This window comes from Podarcis tiliguerta (assembly GCF_965153285.1).
Source record: "Podarcis tiliguerta genome assembly, chromosome: 13".
NCBI classification, from domain to species: Eukaryota; Metazoa; Chordata; class Lepidosauria; order Squamata; family Lacertidae; genus Podarcis; species Podarcis tiliguerta.
In genome coordinates, this window is record NC_139546.1 from 20,992,398 (window position 1) to 21,010,551 (window position 18,154).

General features: G+C 44.3%; 2 protein-coding genes and 1 long non-coding RNA gene across 10 annotated transcripts in view; 2 read left to right on the plus strand and 1 right to left on the minus strand.

Annotated features, from left to right (window-relative positions):
• The window catches only part of HOXB3 (homeobox B3), an 85,557-nt gene extending 79,762 nt beyond the window's left edge, over positions 1-5,795 (plus strand). For all 8 annotated transcript variants that reach the window (XM_083408418.1, XM_083408415.1, XM_083408421.1 and 5 more), the window contains one exon: positions 1,594-5,795. In XM_083408418.1, the coding sequence (XP_083264544.1) occupies positions 1,594-2,366 (773 nt within the window). In that variant the 3' untranslated portion in view covers positions 2,367-5,795. The remainder of the gene's footprint in view (positions 1-1,593) is intronic.
• A 6,463-nt stretch (positions 5,796-12,258) lies between these two features.
• On the plus strand, positions 12,259-15,835 carry HOXB2 (homeobox B2). The gene is made up of 2 exons (XM_083408756.1): positions 12,259-12,888; positions 14,491-15,835. Exons 1-2 carry the CDS (start codon positions 12,498-12,500, stop codon positions 15,168-15,170), a joined length of 1,071 nt encoding a protein of 356 aa, XP_083264882.1. The 5' UTR covers positions 12,259-12,497; the 3' UTR covers positions 15,171-15,835.
• Positions 14,420-17,827, minus strand: LOC310662050. Its single transcript, XR_014504229.1, has 2 exons — positions 17,755-17,827; positions 14,420-14,642 (listed from the first exon to the last, which is right to left on the minus strand). It is a non-coding gene; the product is annotated as an uncharacterized lncRNA (long non-coding RNA).
• Positions 17,828-18,154: the final 327 nt, after the last annotated feature.

The window sequence follows — 18,154 nt, forward strand, 5'->3', positions numbered from 1 at the left end:
AATGTCACAAACATCATGTAGTCAATACATAAGTTGCTAAATGAGAAATGAACCACAATACACACATGTAGATATATCTTAGAGGTACAGGCACACACACATATAAATAACAGAAACAGACATCTTTGGGTATATTTATCTTATATGCAGTTCTCTCTCAAAAAAGTTGAAAAGTACACATGCAGTAGAATGAGGTGGTACTTCTGAGGTAGTAAAATGGACTGCCCTACTTCAGAAAATGTGTGATTTTTGTACATTTTTTTGCAACTGCTTGCTTAAATAATCTTCATGCATGCCAAGAACTAGCATAGTAATGGGCAGAATGGGCTAGAACCTGCAACACATTTTTTTCCTGTACAGTGGTACCTCGGGTTACAGATGCTTCAGGTTACAGACGCTTCAGGTTACAGACCCTGCTAACCCAGAAATAGTACCTCGGTTTAAGAACCTTGCCTCAGGATGAGAACAGAAATCGTGCGGCAACAGCACGGCGGCAGTGGGAGGCCCCATCAGCTAAAGTGGTACCTCAGGTTAAGAACAGTTCCAGGTTAAGAACGGACCTCCAGAATGAATTAAGTTCTTAACCCGAGGCACCACTGTAGTGTTTCCTTGAAGGCAATTAATCATAAACGGCACTCCAAACTGCAGTCTGCAGTTGCAAAACTTGATGTAATTGCATTACATCAAGACTCTACCACTACATTGAACTAGGCCTGTGCTCCACTGATTTACACTTGATTTTACTTCCTTCAGCTAGGCTGCAATCCACAGCACTGGACTCAGATGCAAAACTCCCCCCTCCCGGGAATGCGTTTGCCTTTTAAAAAGGAGATGTATTGGGATTCTGGTCTGTATGAAAAGGATGAATCCTGCCCCTGAAAGTTTTTACCCCCCCCCCCCCATCTCTGATGTTGGTTTTAGTTAGTGATGGGAAAAGGCCCTCTGCTCATGCTCAGAAGCACTCTGTTATTTATCCAATGTTTGGCGTAGGAAAGAGGTTCCAAATTCCAGTTTTGGTTGTAGGAACACATGGAGCACAACCCAGCGGGCAGTTCACAGACCTCCATTGCAGTGAAAGAAAGCTTGCACTGCCCCACCAGACTGAGCAGTGTGTGTGTGTGTAAGAGAGATAGAGAAGCTCATTGGCAAGCATCTACTGACATTTGCGCCTTACACACGTATGTAGAAGGGCGCATGTGCTTTTGTGGGCTTGTTTAAATCACGCAGAATAACAAGGACACTGACACTGCAGGCCTGTGTACAGGAGCGCCTGATTAATTTTGCTTTCCAAACACTGCCCACTTGCCAGGCGTAATTTCCTTTGAAAGGGTCTGCTTCAAAATAATCGACTCCCAAATAAATAGCCTCGGATTCCTTTTCTGCATGACATGATCAAATTTTCATAAAGCGAGGGGGCAGCTTTGGAGAACAGAACTCTTAATAAATGACATGATTATGGAGTGGGGGAAATGGAAGGAGGAGGGGAGGCTGCAAGTCTTCTCGCCTGTTGGAGGATTTATTAAGAGGCCTGTGCATTCAATTTTCTGCATGTAAGTAATTATCTCTGATTTCATTTCCCGACCTCCTCTCCAGAAAGCTGCAGCGGCGAGAAAAGCCCTCCGGGCAGCTCGGCTTCCAAGAGAGCCCGCACGGCCTACACCAGCGCCCAGCTCGTCGAGCTGGAGAAGGAATTCCATTTCAACCGATACCTGTGCCGGCCCCGACGGGTGGAGATGGCAAACCTGTTGAACCTCAGCGAGAGGCAGATCAAGATCTGGTTCCAGAACCGGAGAATGAAGTACAAGAAGGATCAGAAGTCGAAAGGTTTGGGCTCTTCGTCCGGGGGCCCATCCCCGACGGGGAGCCCCCCGCAAGCCATGCAGTCCTCGGCGGGCTTCCTGGGCGCCCTGCACCCCATGACCTCGAACTACGACGCCCCGTCTCCGCCCTCCTTCAGCAAACCCCACCAGAATGCCTACGCCATGCCCACTGCCTACCAAAACCCCATCAAAAGCTGCCCCACCCAACAGAAGTACGCCAACACGGCGCCGCCGGAGTACGACCCGCACGTCTTACAGGGTAACGGGGGAGGCGGATACGGGCCCCCCAATATGCAAGGCAGCCCCGTGTACGTGGGCGGGAACTACGTGGACTCCATGCCCAACTCCGCCCCGTCGCTTTACGGGCTGAACCCCCTCCAGCATCACCAGCCAGCCAGCATGGAGTACAACGGGGGCCCCCCTCAAATGGGCTCCAACCAGCACCATGGACCTTGCGAGTCCCACCCGACTTACACAGACCTTTCCACCCACCACGCTTCGACTCAGGGTAGAATCCAAGAGGCGCCCAAACTGACCCATCTGTGATGAGGAGGGGCCAGATCGGGTGGGGGGTGGGAGTTAACAGACAACTGGGACGTGGCGGGGGTGGGGTGGATCGGTTTGTTGGTTGTGTTGGTGAGCTCTCGCTCTATCTTAAAGGAACAAACAAACAAAAAGTATTTGTGTTGAAACCCTTTAGATGCGCCCTGCAAATCGGAAGGGTTACCTCCTGCCTCTTCCATCCTTCTGCCCCAGCCTACTATTGTCCCCCACACCCTGCAAGAGGAGCAGGCGGGAGTCGGTGTTGATGGGGGGGGGGGGGCGTTGGCTTTCTAGGGGCAAGCAGCTCGCCTGCCGGTCACGTCATTTGATTTGGGAACCTTTCGGCCAATCCCATCCTCAGAACTGGGGTGTGTGGAGGAGTGGCTTGTGTTTCCTGGGGGTGGGAGAAAATGCACTCTGCACATACAGCGCAAAGTCCTTGGCAACTTTCGAATGTGAGCCCTCGTGTTAAAAAGGGGGGAAAGGGGGGGGGAGCAGATCCCTTGACTGGGCCTTAAAGGACCCTAGTTTCAATTAAGTCCAGCTGATGGCCATCACTTAAATCGAATGTTGTGAACTCAGCGAGGTTTCTCAGGGAGGAATCTTCTTTCTTCAGTGGGTAGACTGAGGTGGCAGGGTTCTGGACAGTAGCTTTTCAAACTGCAGGGACGGGTGTGGATCATTTTTATTAAATGCTCCTGCCCCCCCCCAAAAAAAGTTTAAAACAAAACCCTGCCTGCAGTGAACTAGCACATATTCCTGACGTGCTAGATTTCTACATACAGGGAGTGTATCTATCTTAAATGAGGGAGCATTTTAAAATGCAATTCCCCATATGCAGTTTGAAGTGGTGTAGTTCACCCAACCTAGTTCTTTTACTGTAGAATTACTCTTACTGCTCCCAAGTAAATCTACATTTTAAGCATCCTCAGTTGGAAAGACGTTCCACTGAGACCAGCAAGACTTCCAAGCTAGAGCATTTATGGTTGTGTGTGTGTGTGTTTATAAGGCTTGTAGCCAAGCAACAGTAGCAAACTTTCACACCACAACACCCCCCCCCCCCGGCAGAGCAACCCCAAGACTGAGTCCTGCATGCCACAAAACCAGGACTCCAAGCCCACCTCTTGAAACCACCCTTTGGTGTGTAACTCCCCGGGTGGCAAAGAACTCGCCTCCCCCTCCCCCTTTCAGGATCATGGGTGGGTGGAGTGACGATACCAAATGTTGTCACTGCCAGTTACTCCCAATGAAAAATGTGTGGCCTTGTGTATATGCCCTAGGCAGACCATAAAAAAGCCGGCAGAATAATTTATTGGTATAAATTGATGTAGCTCCTTTCCTTTAATACAGATGAAACTGATTAAAATAGGTTGCTCAAGATTATCCTACAGATGTCAGTCCTCAAAGCGTTTGCTTTGGCAATAACACTTATTGAAATCGTTGGGAGTTGATGGACACAATGGGGGCAGAATGCTGCTGCAGATCATGGAAATGGAACTCACAGACTTTCTGCTCCTTTTTGGCGTTGTGTCCATAAGAATACTCTTCCCAGACCTAAACACCATTTAGGCTGCTCTCTTATACAGTATATGCTGACCTGGAAGTAAATCTCATTGAATTCACTGGGAATTCTGAGTAGGTGTATGTAGGATTGCACCACAAATTGTAATAAAAACCCATGGGGGGAGAGAGAAATGCATTTATCTACAATCTTAGACTACTAAGTAGGTGTTGTAGAGACAATCAGGTACACATTTAGATACATAGATATCAGACAGCAAGGCCAGTTGACATTCAGCAATGAACTTGCGGGGGGGGGGCGCTCACCAGTGAATTTAACCCCCACTTACAATACATTTTTCAAAACCTGACAAATAAATGGACAATTCCTGAAGTCAATACATCCATTCTCAATTTGCATTTTCAACTAATTTTGGTCCTGGGGTTTCGACACAAATATTTTGAATGTAGAAAAAAATGGGGCTGATTTTTATTTATTTATTTTGCGGGGGCGGGGAGGAATGGAAGAATCAAACGAAACAGATAGTTTAATTTCTTTCCTTTTATTTAAGGGTAAAAAAAAGAAAGCATACAACATGCACAACAAATTGTGGTCGTAGTAGATCGTGAATACACCAATGCTTCTTAAAAGAAGTCGCTTCCGCCCCCCAATCCACAGCTAACCGCAAAAGGGTTTCTTTGAAAAGAAAAAATCTAAGGCGTTAAGTGGGAAACGGCCTTCCTGAAGTCTTCCAGTCCCTACTCATCTCCACCACATACAAACTGTTGAATTTTCCCTCCTAAGCTGGCTCTCCTCCCCCTTGACCCCTTTCCTCCGCCCACCCTACAGCCCCATTATCTAAAAACACCACCCTTGCCAATTCTTTAGAGCTACCTATGCTCCTCTTCTTGAATCCCCACTACCTCCGCCAAGGGCTGGGGGAGGGGGGGGAGAGAAAAGCGAGGTGCCCTTTTGCAAACTAATTTATACAGCAAAACTGGGCTTGAAAAAGAAAACAGGGTTTTTTTGTGCAAAATGTACAAGGGGGCGACATGATGAAGAAAAAAAAATAGAGAGACCTTCCTTACTTCCTCCCTTACTTCCTTGCGAAGTGGTGGCCTCCCCCCGTTTCTTTGGGGTTCGCTATGGGTCGGGGGAGCCTCACCTCTAAGGCGTCTTGCGTTCCTTTGCGTCTCTTTTCTTGAACGTGAAAACAGGGTATATTTGAGCAGAAACTGTTATGTCCTCCAAACGGAAGCGGAAGGAAATGGCCCTTTGGGGAGGGGGCGTGTTTCCTGGCGCTTCCTCTTTGGCCTGGCATCCTTCTTGCACTTAGAGTTTACATTTTAATGGGTATATATACCAACTTTTTGAAGGACACCCATTGGAGACGTCTTTCAATGGGGTGTGTGCGCGTGTTCCGGTGAACATTCATATATATAAATATATATATATTATATATTTATTGGTTATAGCCAGTTTTAAACTATTTTTTTCCCTTTTGTTGGTTTTGTATTATTTATCCCCAACATTTATGTATTTATAAGAAAAATATGTACTTTTTTTTTTTTTTAGTATTTACTTGTTATAAAGGAATATGGTGTTTTTTCCTTGTCATTGTACAACCAGTTTTTTCCTTTTCTCTTTCTTTTTTTAGTTATTGTAATTTAGGGAAAAGCCAGTAGTTACCTTCGTACTTAAAATAATGTGTTTAGTTCTACTGGAGGCATGAAATCCGAGCCAGACTGTAATTGTATAGTCCTCAGTTAGAAGAACTAGCTAAACCCTTCCTTTCTCCTCTTCCTCCTCCACCACCACGCCCTCCTCCTCTTTTTTGAAACATCTTTCTTTGTTCTTTACAGTAGATAACTTTATTTATTTCCTTAAGGGTTGTCTGTTGAACAATTCTTGAATAAACTTTCTGTTCTTAATTGGCTCTTGTTCCATTGGTCGGGTTTGAAAACAGGCAGAAGAAGAAGAAGAAAAAAAGCTTTGGAGCTGTCAGATAGGGGAGGGGGGTGGAAAAGAGAACAACACGTTTCATTTCTAATTTTTTCAGACATTAACGAGAAAGACATTTATCTATTTCCTTCTCTCCCGCTTCTCCCTTAGGTTATGACTGTCGCTGCTTTATTTTTACAGCTTATAAAATCCGAGCACTTTCTCTTAGATGATTGTGTTTACTTAAAAAGTTAATCGCTAGGGGGTTCATTTCTTCTCCAGCTCCCCCGATCTCCGCCTTGTCTCTCTCCCCCCCCCCCGCCCTGTTTTCCCTTCCACTTTGAAAATCTTGTTCTAAATAGTCTCACGCCAATTAAAATTACCCCTCATCTTTTGTGGATACAAAGAGGTCCGATCACGTGCCGTCCAGACTAAACAGCCATTGGGCCTAAAATGAAAACAAAGGAAAATGATTAATCATAACAAAAGGCACACACGGGGCTATCTGGCTGAAATTAAGAGCGGGTGTGTGTATGTGTGTGTGCGGGGGGGGGGACCTATCGTGAAATTAAATCGCTAAATAAAACAAGAAAGGAGTTGAAGGCAGATGCTGCAGCAGCCGTGGAAAGAGAGGGGGGAGGGGAACGTGCCACAGCGACAGAGATAAGATAAAGGCTCTGCTAATTTGTATTTTATGCTCTCAACCCTTAAGAAAACTTATTTTTACAAGCAGCGCGTTTCCATAAAACTTTTATGATGTTGGAAACCGAATGTAAACGGCCTGTCAAATTAGAACGTCACGTTTATGTGCCTGTAAGAGCGATTCAGGTCGAAATGAGAGCTTTGTGGAAGAGAGAGCTCGGGACAGGGCTTGGGAAGAGATTCCGCCATTCTCTGACTGCGAAGAAGGTCTGCTACCTACTCCTACTGCTACGACGACCAGCCCTGATGCTGCTCCTTCTCCGGCAGCTCCCACCACCACCGCTCCTCCTTTATTCCATGCAAAACACTGTGCTCGGTGCTGTACAGAAGGAAAGTCACTCACTCCCCTGGTGCCCTCACGTTCTTTCTGCCTCCCCACCTTGAATGAGCCTTTGCTATTTGCTTAAGGGAGGCTTCCTTTGTATAAGAGGAAGGAGAATCGATTCCTGACTCTACTCTGCCCAGTTGGGGAGTGAGGAAGCACGCTCATTTCTGGAACCCCTGGAGTTGGGTTTGTGATGTGGAGACTTGGAACTGGAATGCAATTCGGACAATGTGGTGGGTTTCAGAAATTAGGGGGACTTGTTCAAGGCCTATGACCTTCAGTTGCTGAGGATTTGGGTTGACCTATCCATGCAGCGTTACACTTATACCAGAAACCCAAGTGCAGATAAATTCTTTAGGCACAGGAGGTTGCTGGTCTAATAGATGGTACTGACCATTTTGGTGCTTCTGTGATAGACATTTGCTGCTCTGGTATAATGGGGAACTTGTGGTCCACCTAATGTTGTTCCCATCAGCCCTGACCATCACACATGCTACGGTAATTCCTATCAGTCCACAACATTTGGAAGGCCACAGGTACCTTATCCCTGCCCTAGGAAATAATTGGATATTGACATAAATTGGATATTGTGGATTTTTCATATCCTGTTTTATCAAAGTGGTACCAGGTTTGTCCAGGATATATATAATGCACATTGACTCACAGACTATCCAGCCCAGTACGGACTTCCTGACTGGTAGCACCTCTCCAAACCTCGTGAGAGGCCTTTTTCCAGTTCTGCCATCTGAAATACTGTTAGTTCACAATGTCAGGGATTATGGAAGGAATATGAAGCCCCTACCACTAAGCCATGGTCCCTTCTGTCATGCTCATAGCCCTGATCCATATGTTGCTATTGCGGTGGTGAGATGTTTTCCATGTATCCTAACTTTAAGATACAGAGGTCATTTCTGTAATTTGGAATCATATGGACTGGATTATCACCAGGGCTCCTTTTCAGCACTTCTAGCCACTTCTGTAAGCTCCTTGTGGGAAGGGACATTGTGGGAAGGAACCAAATTGTTTGCATAGTTCAGCTTTACCTACGGTCAAAATAGATGCTACGGTGGTCATAAGTACAAAGGAACCTGCCTTATTCTGAGTCAACTCATTGTTCCATCCAGCTCAGCATTGTCTATATTGAGTGGCAGTGGCTCTCCAGGGTTTCAGTCAGATGTCCCCACCTGGATTTGCTGGGGATTGAACCAGGGAGGTTATGCATACAAGGCAGATGCTCTGCCACTGTGCTATGGCCCTTCCCCACAGGACTATCCTTGGCCATGTGTTCCATCACACATAAATGCACCTGCCATGTTAGTTGGCCGGTTTATGTGTAGAATTAGCACCAATTGCTGGAACATTCGCTTTACATCTCAACAGGGTAACTCACATGGTAAGCATAGTTATATGTGATGGGAGATGCGTGGATCCCTTATAGGGGAAAGCACTTCACCACTGGCTGCTGTCATGTTTGCTCCTTATTGTGCATGTTACAGATGCTGTTTAAGACTAGACCCAGAGTACAAAGTATATTAATCAGGTCACAGACATGGAGATTTCTGGATGCAGTGTCTAAACTATTCACTGATGTCTATAGGATTACATTAGAGTAATTGCTTCTGGGTCGAGAAATGATTCCTACATGATTGGATATTGTTCTATGTTCATGGTTATCTGGTGTAAGTTGCTGTGGTAGTATGCCATAGGTGAGTTTCATTGTGTTTACAAATACCAACTAACAAAACCCCAAGCAGTTCTATCTACTTTAATAGGACCACCTTAGAGAAAGGGAGGGTGTGGATTGCAACACATGTGTAATGAATATTCTCCTTCCATACAACCATTGTTGGTCTGTAGCCCTACATTTAGTTAATGGGTAGACTGAATCCATGGGCAGGCAAGAACTTCATGCCAGAGGGCTTTGTAAGAAAGATTATTTTAATTTTGTTTTATGTTTGGTTTCGTATATTAAGTTTCAACTGATAATTTTAGCCTTGAACCAATAATAAATAACAGTTTAGTTAGAAAAAAAATCTGAAACACTCTTTCCCCTGTGTCCATGACTGTAGCTGGGTTATGTTCATCCATGCAATAAGTAATTTAATATTATCTGATGCTATAATTTAAAAGCATAAGAGCGTGGAAACTTTGATTGGGACCTGATCAAACAACAATAGTCAAGAATGTAATGCCGCCGCCTCCTCCCATTCCCCTGAATGTGATTTTATGGATGATATAACTGAGCCAAAATATTGGCATCTTTGTTATTCAGTCCTGTGTGAAAAGGTTTCCTCAAATAGTTTTAAAATAAGTTTGTGTAATGCCAGCCAAAGGGCCCAGTTCCTTGCACACTATCTCCATAAATAAATTTAAAGAAGTAATAGCACTCATTTTTGTTTTGTAGTAGTGCTGCTACTACCACCAAATAAAGGGAATTCCACTAAAATCATATTGATTTGGCTTTAATACGCTGTAAGTATGAGGTTTGTTTTCGTTTCTCAAAAGTCTTTTGCTTGGGAGAGACACATGTTCTCAAGGCATGCTTGACTAGGGAATGCATCAAATCAGGAAGCCTCTTAAAAACATACATACATTGGAAATAGCTCTTTAGCAGTGTAGTCCTATATATTTCTACTCAGAACTAAGTCCCATGAGTTAAATGTGGCTTATACCCAGGTCAGTGGTATAGGATTGCAACATGAAGTTCCCATACCTCCAGTTTAATTGAGGTTTAATTTATCACCAGGTTCTAATAGGCCTCTGCTTTTGGGAATGCATAGGAAAGGTCATGTCACAGCAATACATCTGCAGTTTGAAGTACCCCCTCCCAAACATGCTCTCTTGTACATTTTTTTTCTGATATGTTCTTCAGATGGATTCTGAGTTCCACTGAAAAAGAATACGCCTGGATTCACCTCAAAACTTGACTATTAAAACAGAGTCAATAATATGTGTGTGAGGGGGGACACACACTAGAATTGCCATTCCAAAAGCAATGCTTTGAGTGAATCCGCTGTACTCATCTGTATATAAATTTTTGCAGCCAAGTCATCACTACACTTGCCATATTTGTGCATTCCTTAAAACACAAACCCTCACAATAAACCCTTCAATCCAAACCATGTTCGTTCTCATTCACAAAACTGACACGTGCAAAGGGCAAGTGCTTGTGGTATTTTAACCACATGGTACCAATCCATCTTTATGTCTATGTCTGAAACATTTGTGCATGTAGTCTGCAGTCCATTTAGAAAGCTGCAAGACTACAAAACCCATGACGCTGTGATGCTGTGGGTGAAGTCCATATGGACCGAAGCATTCAGGGCATTTAACTGATGTCAGCAATTGACAGCATTGAAGGATTGGCAGTGCAAATGCAGCCAAGTGAAATCTGATTAGTCAGATGGATTTCCTGTGGAAATCTGATGCTCTTGGCCTGGGAAATGGAACAGAAAGTAGAATTCCAGTGGTGGGTTGTGTATGCTTAACTCAAGCATTTAAAAGTAATTGCATTTCAAACAACCTGTCTCCGTTTCCCCCATATTCTCTCACCACACCCCAATCTCCTTGTAAACTAATAAAAGTGGTCCACTCCATTTTAAACCATCTGCGCTCTCCACTTTTTTAAGATTATGGAACAAAATCTTATGGTAGGAATAGAATCTTTCCAAAGTTTTACACATGTTGGTAAAATGTATTAGAACACTATTATTCTCTTCCTTTGAGTGTTAGGGAGAACTATGGATTAAAAAAGTTATAAAACTACTCTGAAAGGTTGAGCATGCTTCAGATAGGAACATACTATTTTACTAGCAGCAGAACTGTGATAGGATGAGCCTGACTGCACACATTTTACACAAAATCTTGCAAGGAATGGGCAGAGAGAAAAGCAGAAACAAAAAAATGCGCTTCATCCATATTCCCACTACTAGCAGCAAGACCACCAAATCAAATCACATCAAAACATGTTTTTTTTTAATCATATATTTTCCAGCACCTTCTTAATGTTCCTTTCTTGATTGCAGCAGATAACACAGTTCTCAAATGTTTGTAACAAAAACAGATAGAACTGGGACTCATAGTAGTACTACAGTAAATTTCAGAGCACTTCATGAATCTGCATGCATAGATTTTGGGGGTGTTCTCACATTTCCTTAACCTCAATTTCCTCCAGATTTAGGGTTTTTGTACAATGCCACCCACACAGATGTTTGAGCGGACAAAAGTTGCCAAGCTTTTCTTCACTCCTCAGTGTAGTTTCCTAGCCTTACTTTCTAGAAAGTCTGTGGAAGGGGATAAATGTAGCTTGAATAAACAATCTCAAAGAAACATTCTAAGGTTCTCAGAATTCCCTTTTGATTCGTTTTTATCTCTTTCTCACTCTTTCAACTTTCCCCCCCTCCAGACTCAAAACTTTCTGATTTTGTACCTTTACCAAGCAGGCCCAAATCTATGAATAAATCTTCACTTAGGAATTCTGATGAACGTCCAAATTCTTTAGGACGTTAGCGAAGCCCGGGCTGTCAGAAGTCTTTGGTGGAGAAAGATTGATCGTTTCTTTCTCTCCCCCTCACTCTCTGCTCTTTTACTCTCACAGTTTGCGTGGAACTTTCTTTTTTTAAAAAAAGGACATTATATATTATTAACTTTTTTTTAAAAAAATTAACTCCTTGAGTTTATGGTCTCTGGGTGCATATAACTCAGCCAAGGTGGGGAGATACATTAGGTTCCCCCCCCTACTTTTAAAGAAAACTTTGGACTAATAAACTCATTAACAACTGTTTCCACTATCGCCTATTCAATCCCAACTGATCTCATAGGTTTTAGAAGAGGACAGCTTCTAGAAATAAGTCTTTCCAACATCCTTTCACACTAACCTGATATTCTCCAGCAGTGTTTATAATGTGATATATATATATATATATGCAAATCCAAACAGATTCGAGTTTGCTAATCCACTCGTTTTTCTTTCCTTGGGTTTCAGTGCTGGGCTGGTTGTAAATTATAAGTTTTCGGCTTCTACCTGGGTGATTTTTACTTCATCCCTGGTGTCTGTCTCTTCTTTTCTAATTCCTCCCCCCTGGACTGAACTAAAATCAACGATTCAATCAACCAGACAGAGACGAGGCAATAAGGCAAACTGTAACAACCACCACCATCAACCCCACAGTTGCCTCCTCAGCCCTTTAGCAATATCTTCCTTAACACTCACTTTAGCATTTGTTGGCAAAAGGGGAAAATCAGAGGCATTCTCCCAAGGATAGGTAAGCTGCCATTATTTTTATTCTCATTATTTTTATTTTTATTGTTGTTATTATTGTTATTATTATTAGCTATTAAATAAAAATACTTTCTGTTTTCAACCGGGCTGGCCCTGCTATTGGGCGAGCCAGGTCACATGACCAGGATTGGCTGCAATTTATCCCTGCTCGTCAGTTTAATAGAGCAAGGTCCCCATACGCCTGTATTATCAGCAATATAAGATTTTTTAAAATTAAAAAAACGGGGGAGGGAGGGGGAGGAGACTGCAAATAATACTAATACTAAAGCGATATAAAATATTGGAAGGGCCTTTAAGATCAACCGTTCCTTCCCCTCCCATCCACCCGCGTCCCCCCCCCTCTTTCCCCCTCCCTTTTTTTGCACTGGGCCCCTGGAAAAAGCCATGAATTTTGAATTTGAGAGGGAGATAGGCTTCATAAACAGCCAGCCATCGCTAGCGGAGTGTCTGACGTCCCTTCCCGCTGTCCTGGAGACATTTCAAACTTCATCAATCAAGGAACCACCGACGTTAATTCCTCCTCCTTTAGAACAAGCCCTCCTCGGCTTGGATCCTTCATCCAGCAACCAGCCTACGCCAAGGAGCCAAAAGAGACCAAGACATGGGCAGGCCCAGAGACCCGCGCTCCAGCCTCCTTCCCTGGCAGGAGAATTCCCCTGGATGAAGGAGAAGAAATCCTTCAAGAAAGCCAGCCAGGTCCCTGCTGCTGCTGCTGCTGCTTCTCCTTCCTCCTCCTCCTCCTCTTTGCCCGGATCTGCCGCGGGTTCTCCTGCAGGTCTGTAGACGACGAAGGGGGGAAATTGGGGTGTCGGGGGGGGGGGACTGACGGAGTTGACTGAACAGGACAAAAATCCTACTATCTAAAATGTGCTCGCTGCTGGGAAACAGAGGCAATGCTCTTCTCGCCTCCCTTAATCCTAAACCAACTCCAAGCAGAAGAAATGATTGAAATAGCAGGGAGAATCATTCTCTCTCTCTTTCTCTTTCTCTCTATTTCTTTCTTATCCTCTTCTAGCAAATCTCTAGAACAAGTTAAAATAAAAATCCACACAGCCTCTCCGAACTGGTATTCATTTCTGGCCCTCTGGGCGTCTTGTTTATGCTCTGGCTTCCAGTGGGAAACGGTGGACAATACAGAATATAATTCGCTTTTTGGGGGGAGAGGGGTTATATTTTATATAAGCTGTTTTTTATGTCAAGATTAGAAGAAATATGGTTGGAAAGAAGACATCAGAGGAAAGGAGCGGGGAATATAGTCCTTTTTAAACCACCCCTATTCCATAGATTGGTAATTTGCAGGGCACCCTGTCAATTTACCCTGCAGATGCGAGAGTCTTCCATTTCAACATTTCTGTCCCACCAACTCGGTTAAGTCCCGTAGGATCTCAAGAGGGTGCAATTACGTAAATTGTAAATTCTGGACTACATGGTCTAACAGTTGGGGTGGATGGCACTCAAAATGTGATAAGCCTCCTTCTGCGGAGCGGGGGGCCTGGACCTCTGCTTTACAAGCCATGCCCTGACAGCATCGCGGTGGGGTCACCCTAGCTAGCCACCAAGCTTAGGAGGAAAGGAGCTCATTCCTTTCCTTCAGGGTCCTCACCCTCCCACGCCCCACCTGCATACATCCTGGATTTGTGGTTGGGATGGACATCCTTGGGACTCCATTGGGAGAGAAGCAACGAGGTTGTTGGGAGGGGAACACGGTCTTAGCTCCTTGGATCCCCTGTTTTCCGGGCTGTGTGGATAAAGACAGATCCCCTCGGTTCTTTCGCTCTCTCTCGTCCCCTTTTGTGTTCCCCTTTCCTATTTTCCCCGCTAAGAAGGCTTGGCCATCCCATTATGAAAGGTCCCCTTCCTAGGCAAGAGGGTAGATGGGGAAGACGGAAGGCAGGAAACTGACGTCGTCTCTTGCAATCGATGGAGGAGAGGCTTGAAGATGTCTTAGGGAGACTTCCACAAGCGTGTCTTGAATACTGATTTCTCCATCCCAGAGTGAGCGTGCGGGGAATTCTTCCCATTGAGCCTCCCTCCAAAAATGCACCATCCCTCCCCCCCTCCCCCTGCCCTGCCCCCGCACTCTGTTCTTTGTAGGACCTTAAGGAAGTTTCCCAGCGCTGGTTTCCACTGTTACTTATGTGTAAGGGGTGTGGGTGTGTGTAAGACTTTTGACTGAGATGCATACAACTTTGTAAAATTTCCCTATAATTTCCAAGGGGTTCCCACGCACGCCCTTGCCTCAATCTAAAAAAAAAAAGCGCACGTGGGCAGACCCCACTTAGGAGGAACGCTTCTTCATCCAGCTATTATTTTTAATGGCTTTATTTCGTCTCGTTTTCATTTTTAAAACTGTCTTCTTCTTCTTTCTGCGTCCAAGACGTCCAGGGTTTGTTAGACAACAGCGGCAGCGGCTCTCGACGGCTGAGGACGGCTTACACCAACACGCAGCTGCTGGAGCTGGAGAAGGAGTTCCATTTCAACAAGTACCTCTGCAGACCCCGCCGGGTGGAGATCGCGGCTTTGCTGGACCTGACGGAAAGACAAGTGAAGGTCTGGTTCCAAAACCGACGGATGAAGCACAAGCGACAAACGCAGCATAAGGAAATCCCCGAGGGGGACGCCAGCTTGGATCAAGGCAGCGAAGAGGTGGAGGAGGAGGAAGAGGAGGAGGGCAGCTCTCCATTTGGAGACGTCCTGGAGATCCCTTGTCCTTACCCTGCCCGCAGCAGCAGAGAGCCGCCGAGGCCCCCCGCTGGCTACCTGACACCCGCCGAGGAGAGCGCCCCCAACGCAGAGCCAAATGGGACAGCTGGCGCCCGCTCTTCCTCCTCTTCCTCTTCCTCCCTGGACAATGCCTTCCTGGAAAGCCAGAAGTCTCCTTTGTTGCCACCAGACCTGAATATTTTCTCTGTGGATTCCTGCCCACAGACCTCAGAAGGGCTTTCTCCCAGCTTCCAGGGGTTCTTAGACAGCCCTGTCAGCTTCTCCGTCGAAGATCTGGACTTTTTTACAAGCACACTTTGTACTCTCGATCTGCCACATTTGAATTTCCAGTAAACACCCTCCGACATTCCTTATCTGCCTTGGGTTATATGCCCCTATAAATATACACAGGCATGCACACGCCAACAGCTCCCCATGCCATGGAAACCGAAAGTACGCTCCCCCACCCCACGCCTGATCACAGCCCCCCCCCATTGAAAAAGCATTTATTTCGAAAGAGGTTTGTGAGTCTCTAGTGGACCCGAACCTAAGAAATATTTCTGCCACTTTCTTTTAAAGGAATCTATGTTCTGACTGAATTCAGGTATTTCTATCTCGTATATATATTTTTATTCGGACAAGAATAAAGGGGTGCCACGCTTAAGGAGATATTTATCAAAGGAGAAAAATGAAGTCTGGCCTTTTAAATATCTTTAGATATTTCACCCTTTCCCAGAAAGCTTGCATTAGAAATCCTCGACTCAAGAAGAAAATGTCTGTCCATTTTTCTTAAAAAAGTGAACTTCTCAGGAAACAAAGCAAGACGTTTAGATTTATTAATTTAAAGAACAAAATAGGAAGAAGGAAAAAAATTAAAAAGAACAAGAGCGATGGAGGTTTTGTCCCTTCTTTTTATGTTTTAGAGGTAGATTATTTATTCAAATGCTTTAATAGTAAAATGCAAATTATTTATTGTACATTATTTTCATAGATTAAATAAATGGCTTTATAGTATTAAACGCTGCATTCCTGTTTTACATTCACCTTTTTTTTTAAAAAAAAGCAGGAGACCGTATTTCGTTTTCCTCCCTTTAAATTCTTTGGGGTTTTATTTCTATTAGCCTTCGTTTACATAACAAGAATTAGTGGCGATAGCCGCTGAGGAGTATAAATATTTTCAAAGGCTTAAAAAGCTGTTTTAAACATTTTCAAAAAGCTGTTTTAAACATTTTCAAAGGCTTAAAAAGCTGTTGCTGACTTTTAAAAAATCACGTTCTTTTCTCTTTTTATTAACATTTTAAAATATGTAGTATGCGCAGCAGAGATCCTTTAGAATATTTATAATGCTAAAAAAATACCCAACAAAACAGCTCACTTTGGAAATATTTCAGTTGATGCGTGTTAATATATGATTTGTTCTTGGGAGGTGCGGGGGGGGGCCACCCTGAGCAGGACTATTTTTATTTTAAAAGCATCTACTTAACTGACCCAGCATAAACCAGAAAGGGAATGGAAAGTAAGGGGCACAATTTGCAAGCAAAAAGATTATTATTGTTGTTGCAATTATTATTATTACAAAATATCAGTAATGCCCAAAGTTTCTAGGTCCCCCCTTTTTTTGCTAAATTAGGTCACCCCTCCGTTGTAAAAAAAGAAAAAAGAACAGAAAAAGCCCCTTATCCGCAATGTCTCGGAATAAGGGGAAGGAGAGAAAGAGAGAGAAGAAATAATTCAATAGGTGGGCGCAGAGATTTTAGAATCTCTTTGCATTGGTTTTTACACGTCACCTCGAGAGGAGAATCAGGCGTCTGTTCTCCAGATTTTTAGCAATGAAAGGGATGTTCCAAACTTAGGGGCACGCAGAGAGGAACGGAGAAAAAAATTAAGACGTGAAAACAGGAAATTTCCTATGCAGAGAAGGCTATTCAATCGACTAATTCAAGCTCCCCACGTACATAGACGAAATAAAAGCCACGAGAGCAAACAGAGGTTTTGCACGAGATTAAATCTATTTCCTTCCTAAAGATACATTTAAAAAAATATCTCTTTCCTTCTGTCTGCCTTTTGGATTCGGAATTAACGATTGGTTGAGCCTATGGCTCTTCAACTACTAAGGACCTTTATTTCTTAGCCCTAATTTTATTTTATTTTTTAAAGCAAACCCCATCTTAAAAGTGGGTGGCTTGGGGCGGGGTTGGCGGCGGAGGCGGCGAGCTTCGCTGGGTTGCGAATGGCAAGCGGTCAGAGAAGAGGGATCGCCGGCCGTGAGTGTGACATGCACAATGTTAACACACACATACACAAATAAATCATATTACGTCTCTGCTAAGTCACCGGTATTTCCCCTAACATGGCAGGATTTTGGGAGGCATTCAAGTCGCATTTGTGGGCCAAAGTAACACACTGAGATCCGGGAGAGGAAGGGCGGGGGGGGGGGAGAGCGTTGTTGGACTCTAGGAGATCGGAGTGAGGGGGGAGGGGAGTAGGAGCTCAAAATGGCGCAGGAATCGAAGACTACACAAGTCGAGGCAGGGGGAGGGTGCGGTGAGGACGACCAGGCAGCCATTATAGATGGAAGAAACTGTTCTATTATTCCGGGGGTAGGTTGTGACGCGGGGGAGGGGGGGGTTGGAAGAGTGGGCGGATGGAATGTTGGTTGTGATTCTGAACAAGACAGGGAGCTTTTGAGATTCCGAATCCTCCATTCGTAAGATTTCATTCAGCAAGATTAGACAATTATCATGATGGGCTTCTGCATCCAAGGACTATTTTTTTATTAACGACGTTCTAAGATGGTCTGATACACGTTTCCCCCTTCGCTGCAGATAAACCCTGTTTCATTTCTCGTGCGCTCTTCCCCACCCCTCCCGCCACCCACCCCAATTCCATCCCCATAAAAATGTATGGCGAAGGATAGGATAAGAAGAAGAAGACCCACGTTTGTGGAAGGAGAAACTGCTGCAAGGAAGGCGTCTTCTTGCACGTCGGTGAGAAAATAAATAAAACGTAGGCAGTGTTGTTGTTTTTTGTTTCAAGCGCGCTCCCACAGCAGACACATATGATCAAGGAATTTTACTTTGGAAACCACACTACGGAATCAAAACCACATAAACAAACACACATTCCTGCTCATTCGCCCCCCCCCCCCAAAACCAGTTGAAATCTATTCTGTAAGTATCTAGGTAGTCAAGCAGGCATCTGCTTTACAATTTGCGCTGCATTTCTATTTACACATCTACACGAGAGTAAATCCCACTGAAGTGGGACTTTCTTTTGAGGCAAAATTCCACTCTATGCAGTGTGACAGCATGTTATTCAAGAGAAATTTCTTGGCAAAG